We start from the raw sequence: 18,284 nt of genomic DNA, 5'->3' as shown, positions 1-18,284 counted from the left end.
AACAGAATTAAAATGATTTGAGGTGAAATGGATTGTCATGAGACAATTGCACCTAAATAAGATAGTTGGGACAATCCACTCTAAACTATTGCAAGACAGTCTTTGGAATTATTATACCATTATGCTTTGCTCTTCTTTGAAGGTTACTGTTGTAGATGGCGATTGGTTTTGTTGTTATTGTTTTTAAAAACGACTTTAAGATACTACATAAGGGAAATAGGAATTCTGGAGCATATTCCGGTAGTTCCAATATCAGTAAAATATGTGGGACCTTACGAATAGGATGTCCCAAATCTCCTGTATTTTGCCTTTAACACAAGTAATTATACAGTTTTTTGTATTCTGCACTTAACCACGCAGGTTAAAAGTACTGAACATGAATTTCTTAATCTATTTCTAATCTTGAATGAAACAAAGAAAATGGTTATTTTATTCTGTCAAGAATGAATCAAATCTCAAATATGAGTTCACACTTTGACTACACTATTGTTTTATTAACAGGGGGAAAGGAAGTGCGTAACTTTCTATCTGCCCAAATTATTTATTGTTGGACTATTGTGGCTTGCCTCTGTTACATTAGGAATATGGCAAACGTAAGTAATTTAAAATTTGGCGCAAAAGTAATGAACTGAAATTATTCAGGAATGAGAAGATTGTTTATAATTAATGACACCTGTTTCTTAATACTTTGTGGTATAGGAGTAGAGTTCAAATTCTTATTTTCTATTTTGCAAAATGTGACTGATTTGAAAACAGAATTCTTCATGGACAATCTAGAAGTACATAGTTTTAAAAATTACAGCGAAAGCTAGAGATTGCTACTTTGCCGGTAGGTTATGGCTCCCTACAACACACCCTTACAGTTAGCTTTTAGTATTTGAAGCAGCAGTTTCTCTGCAGTTAACTACTGCAGTTCGACAAAACTTTCTTAACAGTTCGACCTGCACAATTGCTCTTGACAGAGCATAGCCAGATCCTCCTCAAAACTGACTTATTTTGCCACGTTCAGTGTTTCTCTTCTCTTTCTCTGTTTCACTCACAAAATGTTGTCAATATTCCCCACGCAGAAAAATTTCTCAGTTTTGGAACCATTTTACTCTCAAGTGTTTGCCTATTATTTTATTTCTCAATATATATGTAACGCCTTCTCCATGCCATTGTGCGTTGTGTACAATGAAAGCAGGGAATGCTGGTACTAATGTTCTGTCAGCAGAATTTGTATGAATTAAAGGCTTAAACAGCAATTATTTCTTAGGTATGGTTCTTATCACCAAGGGTAACATTGAAACACTGAATCCTGAAGGCTTATGGGTATTTACAAGATTATGCATTTTCTAAATATTAGGTAGAAAAATAAATCATCTACTTTGAAAAGACTCTTAAGATCATCAAGTCCAACCGTCAGCCTGACCTACTGAGTCTCATCAGTAAACCATGTGCATAAGTGCCACATCCACACATCTCTTAAATATCTCCAGGGACGGAGACTCCACCACTTCCCTGGGCAGCCCAATCCACTGCTTTTACCACCTTCTCTGTGAAGAAATTATTCCTCATATAATAAAGAAATAATCCTCCATATTCTTTGCAAATTGAGGTTTAGAAGGGAGGAGGATGTCATGTAAGCTGTCATTAGAATCAGTGGCATTGCACCAATTTATACAGCCAAGATCTTTAGTTATAAGCTTTGTATAGTAACTTTAAACGCTTTCTTTGTTAGTGGTTTTTTTTTTTTTGACCTTGTTTTTTGGAAGGATGTAACAACCTTTTTTTTTTTCATTTTTAATCTTTTCTAGCGTCAATGAAGTACATGATCCTACATATCAATACAGAGTTGACACAGGTAACTTCCAGGTGAGTCAAAAATGTTTCCTTGCTTTTAAATTGTCAAATGTAGTTAGACAAAATGAAGAGGGATTTGCTCTTCCATTGAAATCTATACTGCAATTTAGAAAATATAACATGCTGGCCAGGTGGTCTAACTTTGCCTAGTGTACTTTACATTTTTCTTCAGATCATGCATAGGCCATAGTGAGCTCCATCCCATATGAGAACAGTAATTGTCTTGCAATAACCTTGGGCATCTGGAGACTCAACACCAGAAGTTTAGTCATGGACTCACGACTGTTGGGACTGAAAGACAATTTTTTTAAGCCTCTTATTAAGTCAGTTTTGTATATCTTGACTCTTGCCAAAATCCTCTGTCCTAGTAAATTTCAGAATTCCTTGTTGTAGGGGAAGATAAAATTTATATGGTTTCTTGTATCATTCTTGGGAAATCCGTTTTTAGATAATCCTTGAGATTCAGCTCTCAGTGAATTCAGTGAACAAAATGACCTCTTCTAGTAAACATCCTTTATGTTCCTCAAGAACCTACCTTCACATATAGCCATCCTTTCATGAGCATACTTTCCCTGAATAAACGCACCAATCCATGTTGTGCTTTGCAAAATGATTTCTATTTGTAGGATATAAAAGAAGAAAGGAGAAATAGGCCAAATCTTGTTAAATAATAAAAACTACTAATCTTTTTATAGGGAATGAAAATCTTCTTCCTTGTGGTGGCAACCACATACATTCTTTACCTTTTGTTCCTGATAGTGAGGGCATGTTCAGAACTTCGTAACATGCCTTATGTTGGTAAGTATTTTTTGGGGTTCTTCACTAAACAGGCTGTTGTCTTCTACACAAAGGTGTAAATTCTCTAATAACTTTTCTCGATCTTTTTCAGATCTCAGGTTAAAGTTCTTGACTGCATTAACCTTCATAGTGCTTGTCATTAGGTAAGGCATTTCAGAGTACATTTTTCAATACTCTTAACTTTCAAAGCCCTGAAAAGAAGGTTATAAGTATGTTTTTTTGATAATAAAAATCTTCAGTGAAACTGAGAAATGTCTTTTTGATATGATAGCTATGTTTAGCACTTCTTAATTTTTGAACCCTTTCTTAAGGCTCTTAAAGCTAGCTTTATGTTATTTCTACTACCACCATAATACAGTACAAGACTTAAGAGATTCACTTAGCAGAGATGTGTTCTGTACTGCTGAGTGGTCTGCAGTGCACTGTTGATCTCTTTTGGAGCTTTGTAAGCTTCACTTAGTTAAAGCAGAGGTTTAGAATTAGTTTCTTAGATTATTGTTAGTATTTGTCTCCCATGCTCCAAGCAGTTCTTTCAAATTGCTGTTGACTCTTTAATTTTCTTTACTGATGAAATCTGATGTAAAATAGACCAAACGTGGTGTATTTTTCTATATGAAAGCAAAATATGTCTTACAGTAAATGACTGGCATTTTAAAATAATTTTCTCATAGGAAAAAGGTCAGGGAGTGTAGTGACAGGATAAGAAGTAATGGTTTTAAACTGAAAAATGGTAGATTTAGATTAGATATTTGGAAGCGATTCTTTGCTATGAGGCACTGAACAGGTTGTCCAGAGAAGCTGAGGATGCCCCATCCCTGGAAGCGTTCAAGGCCAGGTTGGATGGGGCCCTGGGCAACCTGTTGTAGTGGGAAGTATCCCTGCCCATGGCAGGGGGATTGGAACTACATGATCTTTAAGGTCCCATCCAACCTGAACTGTTCTATGACTCTATGGTATACTGTTCTATCAAGCTACCATTTCAATTTTGAAGTTTAAAGGCACGGTATATATGCTGTCACTTTTTTTTCCTCCCGCAGCATTGTTATACTCTATCTGCGCTTTGGAGCACAAGTTCTACAGGACAACTTTGTTGCTGAGCTATCAACTCATTATCAGAATTATATCCTTTTGTTGTGATGCTGCTCAACTAGGAATGTTAATCAGGTTTTATTTAGAAGGTACTTAAAGATGATGTACCTAAGGACTGAGTCCTTTGACTTCTAGGTGGGCTTTTGATACTCAATCAATTTTGATCGAGGTTTCTTGTCATCATTTTCTAATGGCTATTTGTAAAGATTACGAGCTGAGTTTCAGTTTAATTTGTTTCCACCAAATAAACCACAGCTGCATTTGATACTCTTCAAAAGGAATGAAGACCCATATATGCATGCATTCAAGTCATTTTTAACAATTTATAGTGAAAAAATTGACTATTTTCTGCTTGAATTCAACTTATCAGTTGGTAAGGGGTATACCAAAATACCTGAGAAATTAACAGTTTAGAAGTCACCAAAAATGTGTTTGTGTATTGGTGCAATCTACATGTGGAAGAGGTCATATCAGAGAATTTAAGTGTCTCCGGAAAGACTATTTCTGATATCTGTTGGCAATAGAATTACAAAGTACATTTGTGGATCCTAACCATAAGATCCTAGTTCATTGTACTTTCTGAAATTGTCTATGTCACTGCAACTGATCCTGTTACTGATAAGCTTTAGATATGTGTTAGGAGCTAGTAGAGATCAGTAAGCAAAGCCTCTATTATATTCCCAAAGTGAAGGCAAGAACCCATCTTGAGTTCTGTCTGTACATAGTCCTTCTCCTTCCTTCTCAACTGATATGCCCACAAGAACTCAGTTTTCAAGATGATAATAATAAAACAGAACCTCACACCCAATCACACCCTTAACTCAGCTTTCTTTTAGCAGTGAAGGCAGAACTATTCAATTATACCATGCATTCCACTAAAGAGTAGGCCTTACCTCTGCAAATTTTACTTGGGTTAAAACGAAAGATTTATCTTCAGTTAGAGCTATACCTAGAAGTAGCTTGAGTACACTAGTTGTCATTAAATTAAAATAAAATGCAGTTGTGTTTAGTCATTCATACTCTCAAACTTTAGTATGATAAACATCCTTTCCATTGAAGCGACTTACATATGTTTTGGATCTTGTTTCCAAAGTTAATGTGTATGGAGTTATATTGAGCAGAATCCTTGACACTTACTACCAGCAGAATTCTTATCATTTTATGGTTTACTGAACTTCTATCTCTACACATTAGCCTTCGTGTATTCCCCCTCAAAGAATGCACTGTATGGTGAGTGTAAGCAACTGTTTGTTAAACTTACATGACAAGATCTGGCATGTTAGTTCATACCGTGTGATACCCTTATATTTTTCTTGCCTCATTACTGTTTCAATTTGCTTTGGGTTGACATAAGCAGAGGCTGCACTGCTCTTGGGCGATTCAGTCTTGGAAATATGAAGGAATACTAAAATGTATACAACTAATTAGCTAGCCTTGAATTCTTGTGCTCTTCTCTGATGAAGTTTATAGTCAATATGTTTGCATATAATGCTCTAACTTGTAACTGACTTGCAGACAGCCCTTAAGGAGCAAGAATACTTCACTCATACTTTGTTCTAACAATAAAGTTAATATATTGATATGCTGACAAACCCGACTGAAATAAGAAAAACAGGGTGATGGAAAAGTAGGACTTAAGCTGATCTCTAATGTGGGGAGAACTAGGAGGAACATGCTGTGGAGCCCTCTTGTTTTTTTGCTTCCCTAAGTAGAGGATGTAATCTGATTCACATGATGATTATGAAGCATTATTCCTCTCTAACAGATAAAGATTCTGTAAAATAAATATTCATACAGAGTGCATTCTCTGCTTTAAGTAAGCAGTGAGTTTAAAATATATTGGGAAGTATGATGAGGAGTAGCATTGTGGAGCTGGTGCTTTCTCTAAACTTTTAGAGTTGAGATGAATCGAACTGTTACATAAAGATGCTCTTTTTCTGTTAAAAAAGACAAGACAAACGGTTGGGTGAGGATAAAGGGTTGCAAGAAGCATTAGCCTACAGACGTTATGAAGTAAAAACCTTCCAGGAAAAAGATGTTTTTGACAAATTGATGGATTGAATTTTACTTGCGTATTATTACAAACAGCAGCGAAGGAGGAACAGATTATACAAGAAATTGTGGTCTTGAAACAGGGCAGAGGGATTTGTCATAAATAGATAATGAAAAGTATGTGCTTCCTTTTATCTCACAATAAGTCCTTCCTGCATCTATTGCAAGGCTAGTCATTGACTTACATACAGAGGATTACAACTTTGGTCTACTGTCTTTATAACAAGTTCATGAAGACTGATTTTTTAAATAAGTATGAACTTTTGAATACTCATAACAATGAAGCATGACTTAATTATATGCAAGTTGAAATAATATGACATGAAATGGCACAACAGAGGAAATCCGCTTATGCAACATGGAGAATTACCTATCTAAAAATACAAAGCGAGAGTTATTTCATTTCCTTAAATTTTAAGAACATCACGATGTTGTGGGCTGAATGGTAAAGAATTTACAGGAAAGAATTCCGTGATAGTTTTGTTGCATTGTAGTCATGACTGCCTTTGAAGCTGTTGAGTCTGTTTCTTCAGTGTTAGATTAGAAGTGCAGCCATGTTTCTACATTTAATGCGTTAAATTAACCCTTATTTGTATTTTCCAGAATCGCAGTTGAAAGACAATCCTGCTTTTTCTATGCTGAACGATTCAGATGATGATGTGATTTATGGGTAAGATTATAGAATACCTACAGAGAGGATTTTTTGGTGTGTTATTTTTGTAATGTTCTTTTCCATATTTGTTAAATAATTGAAGGCTTCGTAGGTTGTTAGTGAAAGTAAGCTGCCTAAACAGAAACAGCCTTATCCTGAAACAGAAACGCAATGAGAATGTGTGTTATTTTGGTTTTTCTTTGGTTTCTCAAAGGGATTGCCATGGCACTGATCCAAACGGGTAAGTATTAGGATGTTGGTGGGTCACAGAGTGAAGGCAGCAAGAGATGTGAACGGGAAGGAATCCCTTTCAAGTTGGGAAAGGTCACAGGAGTCAGGTGGAGTTAGCAAAGGGTCAGCTCATACAGAAATGCTGCAGAGAAGGATAAAGGCTTGCTCTTCTTAACTGTCCATCACTCTCTGGAATAAAAATAACCAAGTCTAGCAAAACTTCCTGGACATGTGTGAGTTTATGTAATACAAAAACTATAGTATCACTTAAAAACCCATCCAGGTCATGTCTGCCTTTGCTAGACACCAAACAAATTCATTATCTGCCCTTAATATTTTCACCTTTTACCAAGGACACTGAAGTGGCTCAACAGTGAAGATGGGTTAATACTGCAGAAAGCTGGAGAGAGACTCTGTCAGGGACTGTAGCGATAGGACAAGGAGTAAAATGAGAAAAGGCTACATTTAGAGTAGATATAAGGAAGAAATTAATTACTCAGAGTTTGGTGAGGCACTGGCACAGGTTGCCCAGAGAAGCAGTGGATGCCCCATCCCTGGAAGGGTTTCAGGCCAGGCTGGATGGGGCTTTGGGCAACCTGGTCTGGTGGGAGGTGTCCCTGCCCATGGCAGGGGCTTGGAGCTGGGTGGTCCTTAAGGTCCTTTCCAACCCAAAGCATTCTGTGATTCTAACTTGAACAAGCTTGTGCTAGAGTGACTAGCATTGTCTGAGATGGCTTGCCTTTGTTTAGTTGGATGGTGGTAGTACCAGTCTGCTTCTGCACTCTAATCCTTGTCAGTAGTGGCTTGTAGCTGCTGGGATAAATTTTATTATATACCAGTCTCTGGAGAGAAGTCATATATATTTTTCATATACCCAAAAAGGAAGCAAAACAAATACAAGCTTTTTACTCAAGTAACAATTCGATGCTTCAGTGCATTTTAGAACTTCCCTGGTTAGTTTAGACTTAATAAAACTTCAGAACATGGTGATCAGTTAAAAAAAAAATAAATCTGTTTCACAGGAGTGACTATGAAGAAATGCCACTTCAGAATGGCCAAGCTATTAGAGCCAAATATAAAGAGGAGTCGGACAGTGATTGATTGATTTTGATGTAGAAAGACTTGTTCAGATGGAATTAAAGCAATTATGAAGTTTTCCTAGAAGGACCACTTCCTTGGCTTTCTTACAGTCTGCTGTTACCTGAACATGGAATCCCAGGAAGGACATCTTGTTTCTGTTTCTGTTTACAAAGTTAAAACTGAAAAAAAAAAAAAAAAAAAGAATGCTTGAAAAAAGGTTGTGTTGGAAACTTAGGAAACCAAAATTTTTACACATCTTATAAAATGTCTGATGGCAGGATGTCTATGGACTAAAATCTTTGAGTCTAATTCAATTTCGAGGTGTCACTGATTATATACTCATTTTAAAATTGCTTCTTTGCTGCTTGGTGGTTTTTTTCCCCCTTGGGATTATGTAGAACATAATGTCTTTAATCTCTTGCATTTTGCTAACTCCTTTGTATATTGTCCTCTGCTGTATGAAGTGCCTCTTTTCCCTTTCAATTTTGTACATTAGTCATTGTCAGTTGAACTGGAGGCAGGGAATGATGTGCTTTAGGTTTCTCTCTGTTCCCCCCCACCCCACCCCACCCCCTTTTTTTTTTTTTTAAGAAATGCAGGAAAACACAAGCTTTCCATTCCTTCTAAGAGGTGGTGTAGTCTTAAAACCATTCTTTTAACTCATTTAACTGATTTAACTGGATTTACTAGGTATGATCTAAGTGTGAGATACGTGCAAGTAGTCAAGTTCTAGTGAGCCAAAATAGTCTGTGGTCCAAAATTATTTGTATAACATATGTTTCATAACATGCTTTATCACCACAGCAAAACTGTTTTGTTAGTTCTGTTTTGTTTTTAAACAGCCCTCTCAAATGAAAATATTTGGGCAGCAACAAATCTCAGAAGGAAGCCAGTACTTTTTTTTCTTTTTGTGATTGTGTGCTGGAGGAGATTGTTACACTTACAAGAATATGGTACAGAGTTTCATAGAGAAGTACAATTTCGTATTTCCAAACATTTCGTTTTAGAGGCTTTTTCTACATCAGAATTGTTCATGAAGTTGTATTAATAGGCAGTTATCTGCTTGGCTGCTCATGTATTGAACTTGTGTAACAGCTTCTGAGCATGTTCTGTGCATAGACTTCTCTCTCATACCACAGTTGCCACCCCTACTGCTTGAAATTTTTACGAGTACATTTTACGATGATCTGTATTCCAGTCTGTGCTGGAACAATTATATGGGAATTCATTATTCCTAGTACAATGCTGCTGCTTCTCAGTTTAAAAGCTGTTTTTATCCTCCCACACTACTGTTCGGCTCTGTATTTAAGTGGATGCTATTTGTTTCTAACTACTTCTATGTTCTCAAGTACTTGACCTGTCTGAAAGTCTTTTTTTTTTTTCCTTTTTTAATGGATTCATAACTTCAACTTACTCTTGTAGAATCTGTTTGTCCTGCTGCTGTAGAAGACAGTAAAAAGTACTGTTAATATGTTAGGTAGAAAATGATGCTGGCTTACACTAGTAAATCATGCTAATGATTGAACTAGTTTAAGCAGCATGGTGCAATGAAGGCCTGCTAGACTTTCTGAATTATATTGGGGGGGGGGAGAGTAGATTTGTTATGCTTTTGTGCAACGGTTTTAGGCCATAGCAGCTGCAATAACCTCCTTGTAGCTGTTCAGGAGCATTAAAGAGAGACCTCACAGGGAGCAATTTGCTTACAGAAGACCAAAGGAACTGCTTCATATGGTTGCATCCTTGCTGTCGTAAGAATAGTTCAGATTAAATCAGTGATCTCTTAAAGACAAGCGTGGTAAGATTGTGTATGTGTGTGTAATGCAGACCTCTGAATTCTTTGAGGATATTTGGAATTTAAAACTTACTGTAACAGAGATAATGTATTTGTTAGAAGCCAAAGTACGATTATACAATAATGCTAAAACAAAGAAAATGTTGGGGGGGGGAAATGTCTTAATTACCTGGCATCAGTTTAGAATATATAGGAAAACCATTACAGAGGTATGCAAGTTTGTGGGGGTTTTGTCAGTGAACTGTACTAAGCTGTACCTTCAGCATTTATTTTCAGATTTTTTTTTTAACAAGTATAGGGGATGATCTTTTATCCTACAAGAGGAGAGACCGTTCTCATTTTATTATTCCCTAGATTTTCTTGGTGTGTCTGGTTGTTTGAATTTGCAGTCAGACTCTGCAGCCAGCTAGACACTCCGTATCTCAAGCCCCTTTGACTTCCCATTGAAGCGAGTACAGGAATTAGGTCTTCAAAAATTCAGATTTACGTGATCCTTACGTATTCAAATCTCTCTCATATTAATTCTCTTCTGTGCTGTTTTGAATTGATAAAATACTTGATTTGACAAATGTGCAAAGTATACTGCTTCTTATGACGGCTGGAGTTGGTTGTTACAGTTGACCCTGAAATAGTGTCATGCTTTGTGAATTCATTAACTAAAAGCATTTCTAATCTAACTGTGAAATAATGATTTTTCAAAGCTGTTTTCAGCCGATTTTACTTGCCATTTTGTCTACCTTCACTTTTCTACATGACTGTATTCAAAATGAAAATAGGAGAGCTGAGATAGGGAAATGTGCACTTCAAATAAGTATCTCACCAAAAATAACTTCCTTGCTAATTTTTTTAGAGATTATATTTAAGCAATGTTTGCCATACAAAATAGTTTTGTATTTTAGATGTGCTAGAGTGTAATGGTAAGGTTGGTTGAGGAACTGTCGTATCAAATTCAGTGCATAGTCAAAAAGCAAAAGCAGTGAAGCAGGTAGTTCGGCTAGCAAGAGATTTTGATTTCACTCCCCTTATCTGTAAACAATTGGAAAGCAGAGACAGTATTTGAGGAATATTACAGAATGGATTGCCAACAGCTTCGCAGTAGGTGGCATAAATTCACTGCTGAGTAATATGTTGTAACCTAAGGGTAAAACAGAAGAGATCTGGATAAGAAACTAATCTGGCTTTCCTTTAGCTACAGTTAAAAGGAATTCAGTATCTCCAGCCCTCCCGGAGCTCTGTAAAATGAGAAAAGCGTACAAAAGGCCTCACAGTATATAGCGCTACTGCTCTACAGGAGATGCTTTCTATTAAATAACTGTAAGACTTCCATGTACATTGTGATCAAGATGGAATTTTAAGAAATTGATTATAATTGAGTATGAACCTGCTAATGGCAACGGTTTTCTGTAGTGTTTACTTTAAAAATACAGTTGGAATTCCTAGGGCTGGCAAAGAATAGGAAGGAAGCATATGGCTCAATGCAGTAAGGAAGAGCTAGTCCACCAGACCTGCGAACTAATATGGGGGGAAAATGGAAAGGTGTTTCCAGCTAGAAAAGGTTTTGATCGGTTGTCTCTGAGCCAAAACACAACCTTGAATCCATAACCACCTAGTTTTTGCCCACTGTTTTTGCTTGTGCCAGTAATAACCATTGCATTACTGTAAAAATTTTAGAGGTTTGTAAATATGTAAAATTAAGATAAAATATGGAATATTTGTGTACCAAAATGGTATAAAATGTGTAAGATAAATGCTCTGTTTAATGAGAAGCTGTAAATTAAATGCTGCTTTGAAAAAGTGTGCATGGGGACGTGTTAAATATTCTGTCTAGAAATTGTGTTAATGACAGCAAATTGTCCATTATGTTGGAAAACTTGATCCTAGTATGGAATATGAAGCAAAACTAGTATTTCAAGCAAAAGTTGAGTACTGAGTTTCTTGGAAGACTTCATGTGTATAAGCATTGTTAAATACTCAGAATAAAGTTTTATATCTTTATATTGTATCTTGGTTTTATTTCCCTTCCTCGTGTATGACTACCACTTAAACACATTTTTACTTTGAGTAGTTTCTTATTCAAGTAACCCAGTTTGAACATATATAAGGATTGAATCTAGGAGGCTGTGTCAGCACAGAGTCACCAGAGAACTGGGGCAGGGGGGAGTGTTTGTTTTTTATTGCCTGGGCTTGAAGGTGGAAGGCTGCTTGCTACTATTCCTGAGAAACATGCTAGCCAGCTTACCAAGGGGAATTGGAACTCTTAAAAACTCCAGAAGGGTTACGTTTAAACAAGTCACACCAACGGTTATGAATTTCAATAATTTAATGCTAACCAAGAGTACAAAGTGTGAAAGTCAGTGTCTTATTTATATTGGTCTTAAAAAAGAAATCTAGAGAAAGTGTTTACACTGCAGCAGATTTCAGAATTAGCACCTTAAAGAGAAGTTCTTGAAGTGTTAAGACAGCATGGCGCCACTGGTAGAATACCAAGTACAAACATAAACCATGTAACAGCATGTTTTCACATTTGAAAAAAAGTTACATAAAAAGTATATTAAAACCAGAAGTTGTTCAGTGCATTCACAGTTCGAGCTGAGATGGAATCAAGTGCTTGCTGGAGTAGAAAAGAGTTGAAGGATGACTGATTCCAAGGCAATTATATTGCAAGTCCAAAGGCACTGACAATACAGTACATGGTCTTATTCTCCCATCTCACAGTACAAGTTCCTACAAAGACAAAAAAAGAGTTTCAGAGACGGGAGAAAGAGTGATTAATATGAAAATGTATGCTCTTGTATACATATTTGTTTACTTTAAGAATCTTAAGAATGTAGCTTGCACAACAGCTAAGCATTTCATGTATTAGAAGAGTTAGCATCACAGCCACATGGAAAAAATGCCAAACTGTACGCTACTCCTCCAGAACAATAGCAGTCAGAAAACTGACACAGCCTAGTCTCAAGGGGACTAGCGTTAACGTTGCAAGTTGAAGCATCCAACAGTTTCACTCCTTACCATCACTGGAGTTGTCCCAGAAGCAAGAGCTCGCTGTATGTAGCCCAGCACCGTTCTTTTGCATAATCACACAGGTCACTGTTTGTCAGTAGAGAAGCTTTTATTAGTTTACTGCTTTCATCAATTACCATTTAGCTACATTTATGCTTAGCACAGTACGTACATACACAAACATACATGCTTATGAGTAGTTAATAGCCATGGTTCTTGCTAAGCTTTTTTTTTGTTGTTGTTGTTCTTATCAGTTTACTCTACCTGCTTAAACAGAAAACAAAGTTGAGCTCACCAATATACTTGAAGGGTTTCCCCAGCTTTGTGAGTTGGCTTAGAGTTTGTTCCACCACACTTGTTGTCCACTGGTTCACTTTGCTGTGCTGGTAGGCATTGCCACCGATCGCACTTTCTATGGCCTGTTGGTGACAAACACACAAAGTAAGCCCCCTTGTTGTCACTCTACGAGGATCCCATTTATCTATCTGAACGTGGTACACTGAGGATGAAACACCGTACTCGTAGAAAATATCCTAAATACTCTTTGTCCGTACTGATTGCTGGAACTGTTTTCAAATGTTACAGAACTTGCAATTCAGAGTTTGAGCCAGGCACAGACGGTACAACAATATATTCCTTCCTCTTTTCACTGTTATATCTTGATTTTTCCTTTCTAATTCCTATTCCAACATCCTGGAGCCAGACTTACGAAAAGGCCCTTGCATTTAAACAGTCCTGAAGAGACTGAAAAAACGCACAGAACAACGGCCTATCCACACATATTCTTTACAAATGAACTTCAGATTTTTCAGCAACGTCATTTTTGGAAAACAAAACCAAATCAAAACAAGAGACCCATGTAATTGCTGGTTACTAACAGAACAGAAGCCTTTAGCCAAACAGTCCATTTTACTAATGAGAATTCCCCTTTAAGGCACAAAAGTACATTAAACTTGCAGATTTTTTTCATTGATAATTTTTTTCTTCCAGAAATTATTTTTAAAATAACCACAAAGTTGTTTCAGATTCAGAAGGGACAGGAACAGGTATTAGAGCACGCCTAGCCAATTTACAGGAAGTCTGACCTAAACAGTTGTTTTGCAACACGTAAAAGATGCTTGTCTGCTCTGCGAGAGGAACTCTAGATGCAAAACTCAAACCTCTCTGGCAAATTTACAGACAGGAAATTCAGGTTTCTTAGCAACAAGAAGAGTTGTTTCAAACGAATAACTCATTTTGGAGGAAAAGCATCTCAGAAGACCACAGTAACATGCATATGCAGACAGTTCGTACAGAACACCGATTTTGTGCCTCAGTAACATGCAATCTGTACAGGTTTTAGCATACAACAGCTGCCTCGGAGTAGGCATACACTGCAGAGAGGAGCACAGGAAATTATTTTAATCATCTTTTGGGTTTGTAATACATGTCACAACCACAGCTAGGTATCATTTCCACTTAAAGCGTCCACAGTGGTTAAATTAATCAATGATTACCTACACTTCCATAATAACCTATCTTGAACTAACCACATACTAGTCACCAGATTTTGTTGACTTCTTTTTAGCACACAGCACACAACATAGCACGCTTTCACACCAAAGTGAAAATGTTAGTTTACCTCTTTAATGATGTTACTGACTTCATCAACGACAAAGGAAGTCTACAAAGAAGCAAAATTGTAAATCATCAGTGAATGCATTCTTCCATTTACACAGTTCAAGCTTTGTAAGGAAAATAGACTTCAAGCTTAATTAATGCTTGATAGGTTTATTGCAAGTCAGATGATGCCTACTCTTCCTTTTTTGCTCATAACTTAACCATACTTACCTGAATCCAGTCAAGTGAACATTCTTAACAAAATAATGGAAAGTAACAGAAGAAGTAACATTGGCTGGACTTCTAAGTCAAAGTTTTCAAATTTTAACTGGAGAGTATTTTAAAATAATACATATAGCACTTCCATACACGTATAAACCCACCTTACAATAACCATTAATGTCTATGGTTCACTGAATGGGCTGCAGAGATAACCTCAGTGCACAGACACGGCTCACAGTTAAATGAAACCCACATCTTCTGGGCACTGATGTGGACAAAGCATCAATTCACAGCTCAAGGAAAAGCTGTCACTACAATTTCAGCTGGGATACAAAGAAAATTGCTTCTTGAAAAGGGGGAAATCTAGCTTCTGCATTTCCTACCACCTTCAGCATTCTCTCAGGCTCCAGGCAGTAGAGATGAAGCAAAAGGGAAGTTGGACAGGGAAGGCCCCAGCATTTTACTGACCTTAAAACTACTACCTGTTTTTCCGCGTGGTTAGGATACCTTTCTGTCCTAGTCCCTCAGCTGCTACCATGCCCCGTGTTGGCGAGTGCGTGCTGGCAGCACAACCAGGCGGCCAGCCTCCTGCCCTGGTCACAACAGCACGGGGGAGCAGTGACACTGGGCATGGTGACGCTCTGTCACAAAGTCCCGCTGGGTGCTCATGCGTGCCCAGGCTTTTACTTCTGACTTCTCTTTTTTGACCAAGTTCTCGCTTGAAGGTCTCGCAGCTTCTCTAGCTGGCAATCATGAATAAAAGCACAATTAGGGTGTTCAGGGGTGCCACAACTAAACCCGCTTGGACCTTGGTCAGACGGTGAACTGTCTAGCCAGCTTCAAAGATGTGCAACTTCAGAAAGATGCAAGCAGTTGAGTGTTCTCCATGACAAAAGCAGCAACATGCCAAGGGAGAAGGGCAGGCAACGCCTTTTTAATAACTGTTCAGAGTTATTAATAACTGTTCACTAACCTGCTAGCACACCTCAACATTTCTAAAAGCTTTCATATACTGCGTGGCAAACTTGCTTTTATTTTCAGCTTCTTGACTTTGATTTAATAACTCGCATTCATTTTCACACTACTTAATTCTACAGGTGCTTACATGTTAAGGTGCACCACTGTATTTATCCAAATAAGAGCTAGAATTATCATGGTGTTCTTTCCCACAGAGCAGAAACTGAGAACACATATGCCAGACACGCCGGCAGACATGCTGCCAGGCCAGATGACAAACTGTATGTGTTTTTTCTCCACAAAGTCTAGAACTTTGCGCAGAAATGTCTGGGTAAGCACAAACGAAATTCACCAAACTAAACTGAATTAAATTCAGACCACATTCCCAAAGGTATTTAGTTCTGTTTTTTGATTAAAAAAAAAGTGGGAGAGTCATAGACAAATTTCAGAATTTGGTTCAGGGGGTTCTGTTACTTCTCAGAACCTCCCCCTTGTTTAGGATGAAAACATATATGGGTTTAAATATGTGAGACACTGACCATTGAGTCCTGATACATAGCATTGTGATTTGTGTGTCATAAATAAGTTGTCAAATAATACAATTGTTCCATCTTTTAATAAGACAATAAAAATATTTTTCTTTAAAAAGGGAAAAAACACAGAAGCTTTGTGATTTCTGAGCCACCCCTCCAGTACAAGGAAAGCGGACTCAACGTTTCCAACACCTTGTTTGAAAAGGGTGTTCCCAGGCAACAAACGTGAACTGCAAAGCGATGTTTTTCAGTAATCCTGAAGACGTCTCTAAAGACAGCTATGAGAATGATGTTTGAATTGTTAATTATCACTTATTAATGCTTCTGCACGACACAGGCCAGGCCCATCGGTCAGGTGAAGGATTCAGCACAGCCTGACCTGACACACCTCCATCTCCGAGGCTGCTTTGCTACCACCCACCGCAGCCACCGCCGGAGAACAATGCAGCGACAAAAAGGGGCCCTCTGCGGGAGCAACACCCCCCGGGCGGCCACCGGCACGAAACGGAGCCCGCTTTGTCTCAGCCCGTGCCACCTCTCCTGGCGCATTCGGCAGCAGCCCAGGCGCTTCAGACCCCTCCTTCCCCACCGGCACCCTGCTCGGGCCGCACACCGGGGCAGGGCAGGGGCATGGCGGAGCCCCCCGCCCGCCCCGGGGCCGTTACCTCGTCCCCCGCCTGGAAGTCGTCCATCGCCCCGCCGCCGCCGCCCGGCCGCCGAGACGCCTGCGCGCTCCGCTCCCCGCCTCCCGGGCCGCGCCCAAGATGGCGCCGTCCCCGTAGCGACGGCCCGCTGGCGGTGGCGGGGGGCGCCGCCGTGGTGCTGCCCGGCGGGCCGAGGCGAGCAGCGCCGCCCTGGTTTTCTGGTTGTGTCCTGGGCGCTGCTGGGGAGGTGGGAGAGAGGTCCCCCGTGGTTTTGAAAACAAACCTTGACAGGAAGGGCTGAGGTCATCACGTGCGTTCACAAACTGGAATTAAAAAAAATAAAACAGGGAAAGACATAAAGAATCTGTGTGTTCTTACCGTTCCAAGCCAATCTCTATCTCTCTTTCTCCTTCTTTTTTTTTTTTTTTTTTTTAACATCCTGAATCAGAATTTGGACAATGGAATTAAAGGGTACTCTTTTTTACAGTTTATGGATTTGCGTGTGTGCAATTTTTACACATAACCCAAGTTACTAATGATATGAATTTCTGGGAGGCTGTGTACACGGTGCTGTTGAGGTTCAGAATGGCCCAGATGAAGTGGAGAAATGCTCTGAAGAAAGCAGAAAATAACTTAATGGATGCATGCACAAAGGCCTACGCTGAGGCATGAATAATCAGCCCTGTGAATGAGGCAGGGTGGGGACTAGCTGACTGGGTAGCCCTACCACGGAGCAGGGTGTAGAGGGGCATATCAGATGCGATTTACTTTGGTCTGACATATGAAGCTGCTGTTAAAAAAAAGGAGGTGCCATGCTGGGTAGTGTAGCTCACAGGATGAGGGAAGCAGCGTTCCTGTTGTACTCCATGCAGTAAGGCATCACAGGGAATACCACGTCTGATTTTAGACATTGTATTTCAAGAATAATCAAGGTTGGAAAAGACCTCCAAGATCATCTGGTCCAACCATCCCCCTACCACCATTGTCACCCACTAAACCATGTCCCTAAGCACCACATCCAACTTTTCCTTAAACACCCTCAGGGATGGTGACTCCACCACTTCCCTGGGCAACCCCCTTTCAATGCCCGACTGCTCTTTCTGAGAAGAAATGTCTTCTAATTTCCAACCTAATTTTCCACCTAACACCATTGTGAGTTACAGTCTTGGGGCCCTCAGAGCACACAGATGGGCCCCAGCTGCACCAGTCACCCCACTGCAGCCTCTGCTCCAGGCCCGTCTCTGGGGTGCACCTCAGCCCTGTATCCCCACCCCTGTGTCCAGCCCCATCTCCTGCAGCTCCTGACCTGTGTCCCGGGACAGATCCTGCCTGATCACCTCACACTGGGACTGTCGATGGATTCTGCTGGCAGCTCCCACCCTGGTCAGATGCCTTGGGATGGTCCCCGGTTGCTGCGCTTCCTCTCAGCTCCCCCTTACCTCTCTCCTCAGAGCTGCTCCCGCTGGCAGAGAGCTAGCAGTATGGATAACAAAGCATGTGAAGTCCTCCTCAATGGAAGTCTCCAAGAGTAGTTTAGATAATTATTTCTGACCTACTCTGGTAGATGTAACAATGTTGGCTCCGGGTATAAAGATGGACTGGACAAGTGTGACATTCTTCCCCCAGGCCAGCTTTACAAGCCTGTCACTGAAGGTGATTAGGCTCCTTGGTTTATATGTGGTCTTTCACTTAGTTAAAGTTTAGCCTGAAATGAAGACCCAAATCATCCATCTTTTCTTTGTTGGGCTTAGTTCTATATATACCCTACTAGCAGTTGCTCTTTCTTTAGC

The 18,284-nt window shown here is 39.3% G+C and overlaps 2 protein-coding genes across 10 annotated transcripts in view; one reads left to right on the top strand and one right to left on the bottom strand.

Moving 5' to 3' along the window:
• Positions 1–11,531, top strand: part of TMEM181 (transmembrane protein 181) — a 35,016-nt gene extending 23,485 nt beyond the window's left edge. For 3 of the 5 annotated variants that reach the window (XM_083830950.1, XM_083830952.1, XM_083830951.1), the window contains exons 10-17: positions 502–593; positions 1,797–1,854; positions 2,538–2,640; positions 2,732–2,783; positions 3,678–3,760; positions 4,870–4,959; positions 6,385–6,451; positions 7,687–11,531. In XM_083830950.1, the coding sequence (XP_083687076.1) occupies positions 502–593; positions 1,797–1,854; positions 2,538–2,640; positions 2,732–2,783; positions 3,678–3,760; positions 4,870–4,959; positions 6,385–6,451; positions 7,687–7,765 (624 nt within the window). In that variant the 3' untranslated portion in view covers positions 7,766–11,531. Of the gene's footprint in view, positions 1–501; positions 594–1,796; positions 1,855–2,537; positions 2,641–2,731; positions 2,784–3,677; positions 3,774–4,869; positions 4,960–6,384; positions 6,452–7,686 lie in introns of all 5 variants that reach the window. The other 2 variants (XR_014582258.1, XR_014582259.1) reach the window with 1 other exon arrangement.
• A 314-nt stretch (positions 11,532–11,845) lies between these two features.
• DYNLT1 (dynein light chain Tctex-type 1) lies at positions 11,846–18,226 on the bottom strand. 5 transcript variants are annotated; one of them, XR_014582260.1, is made up of 6 exons: positions 18,051–18,226; positions 17,934–17,967; positions 16,778–16,817; positions 14,843–15,103; positions 14,161–14,202; positions 12,862–12,958 (listed from the first exon to the last, which is right to left on the bottom strand). XR_014582260.1 is itself a non-coding variant. In XM_083830954.1 (5 exons), exons 1-5 carry the CDS (start codon positions 16,799–16,801, stop codon positions 12,190–12,192), a joined length of 339 nt encoding a protein of 112 aa, XP_083687080.1. In that variant the 5' UTR covers positions 16,802–16,816; the 3' UTR covers positions 11,846–12,189. The 5 variants fall into 5 exon arrangements, 2 of the variants coding, with proteins under 2 accessions (XP_083687080.1, XP_083687079.1); XR_014582261.1 differs by having other exon boundaries at positions 12,864–12,958; positions 14,868–15,103; XR_014582262.1 differs by having other exon boundaries at positions 12,865–12,958; positions 14,829–15,103.
• Between the last annotated feature and the right edge of the window lie 58 nt (positions 18,227–18,284).

This window comes from Anser anser (genome assembly GCF_964211835.1).
Source record: "Anser anser genome assembly, chromosome: 3".
Taxonomy (NCBI): domain Eukaryota; kingdom Metazoa; phylum Chordata; class Aves; order Anseriformes; family Anatidae; genus Anser; species Anser anser.
This window is presented reverse-complemented; position numbering and strand designations above follow the sequence as displayed.

Bases quoted from the DNA above. Each gene is read 5' to 3' on its own strand.
- DYNLT1 (XM_083830953.1), bottom strand. From the start codon at position 16,542: ATGGACGACTTCCAGGCGGGGGACGAG. The intron at 12,627-12,834 runs GTGAGCTCAACT...ACTGACAAACAG, and splicing joins GAAACCCTTCAAGTATATTG to TGACCTGTGTGATTATGCAA. The intron at 12,261-12,548 runs GTAAGGAGTGAA...TTGTCTTTGTAG, and splicing joins CTGGGACAACTCCAGTGATG to GAACTTGTACTGTGAGATGG.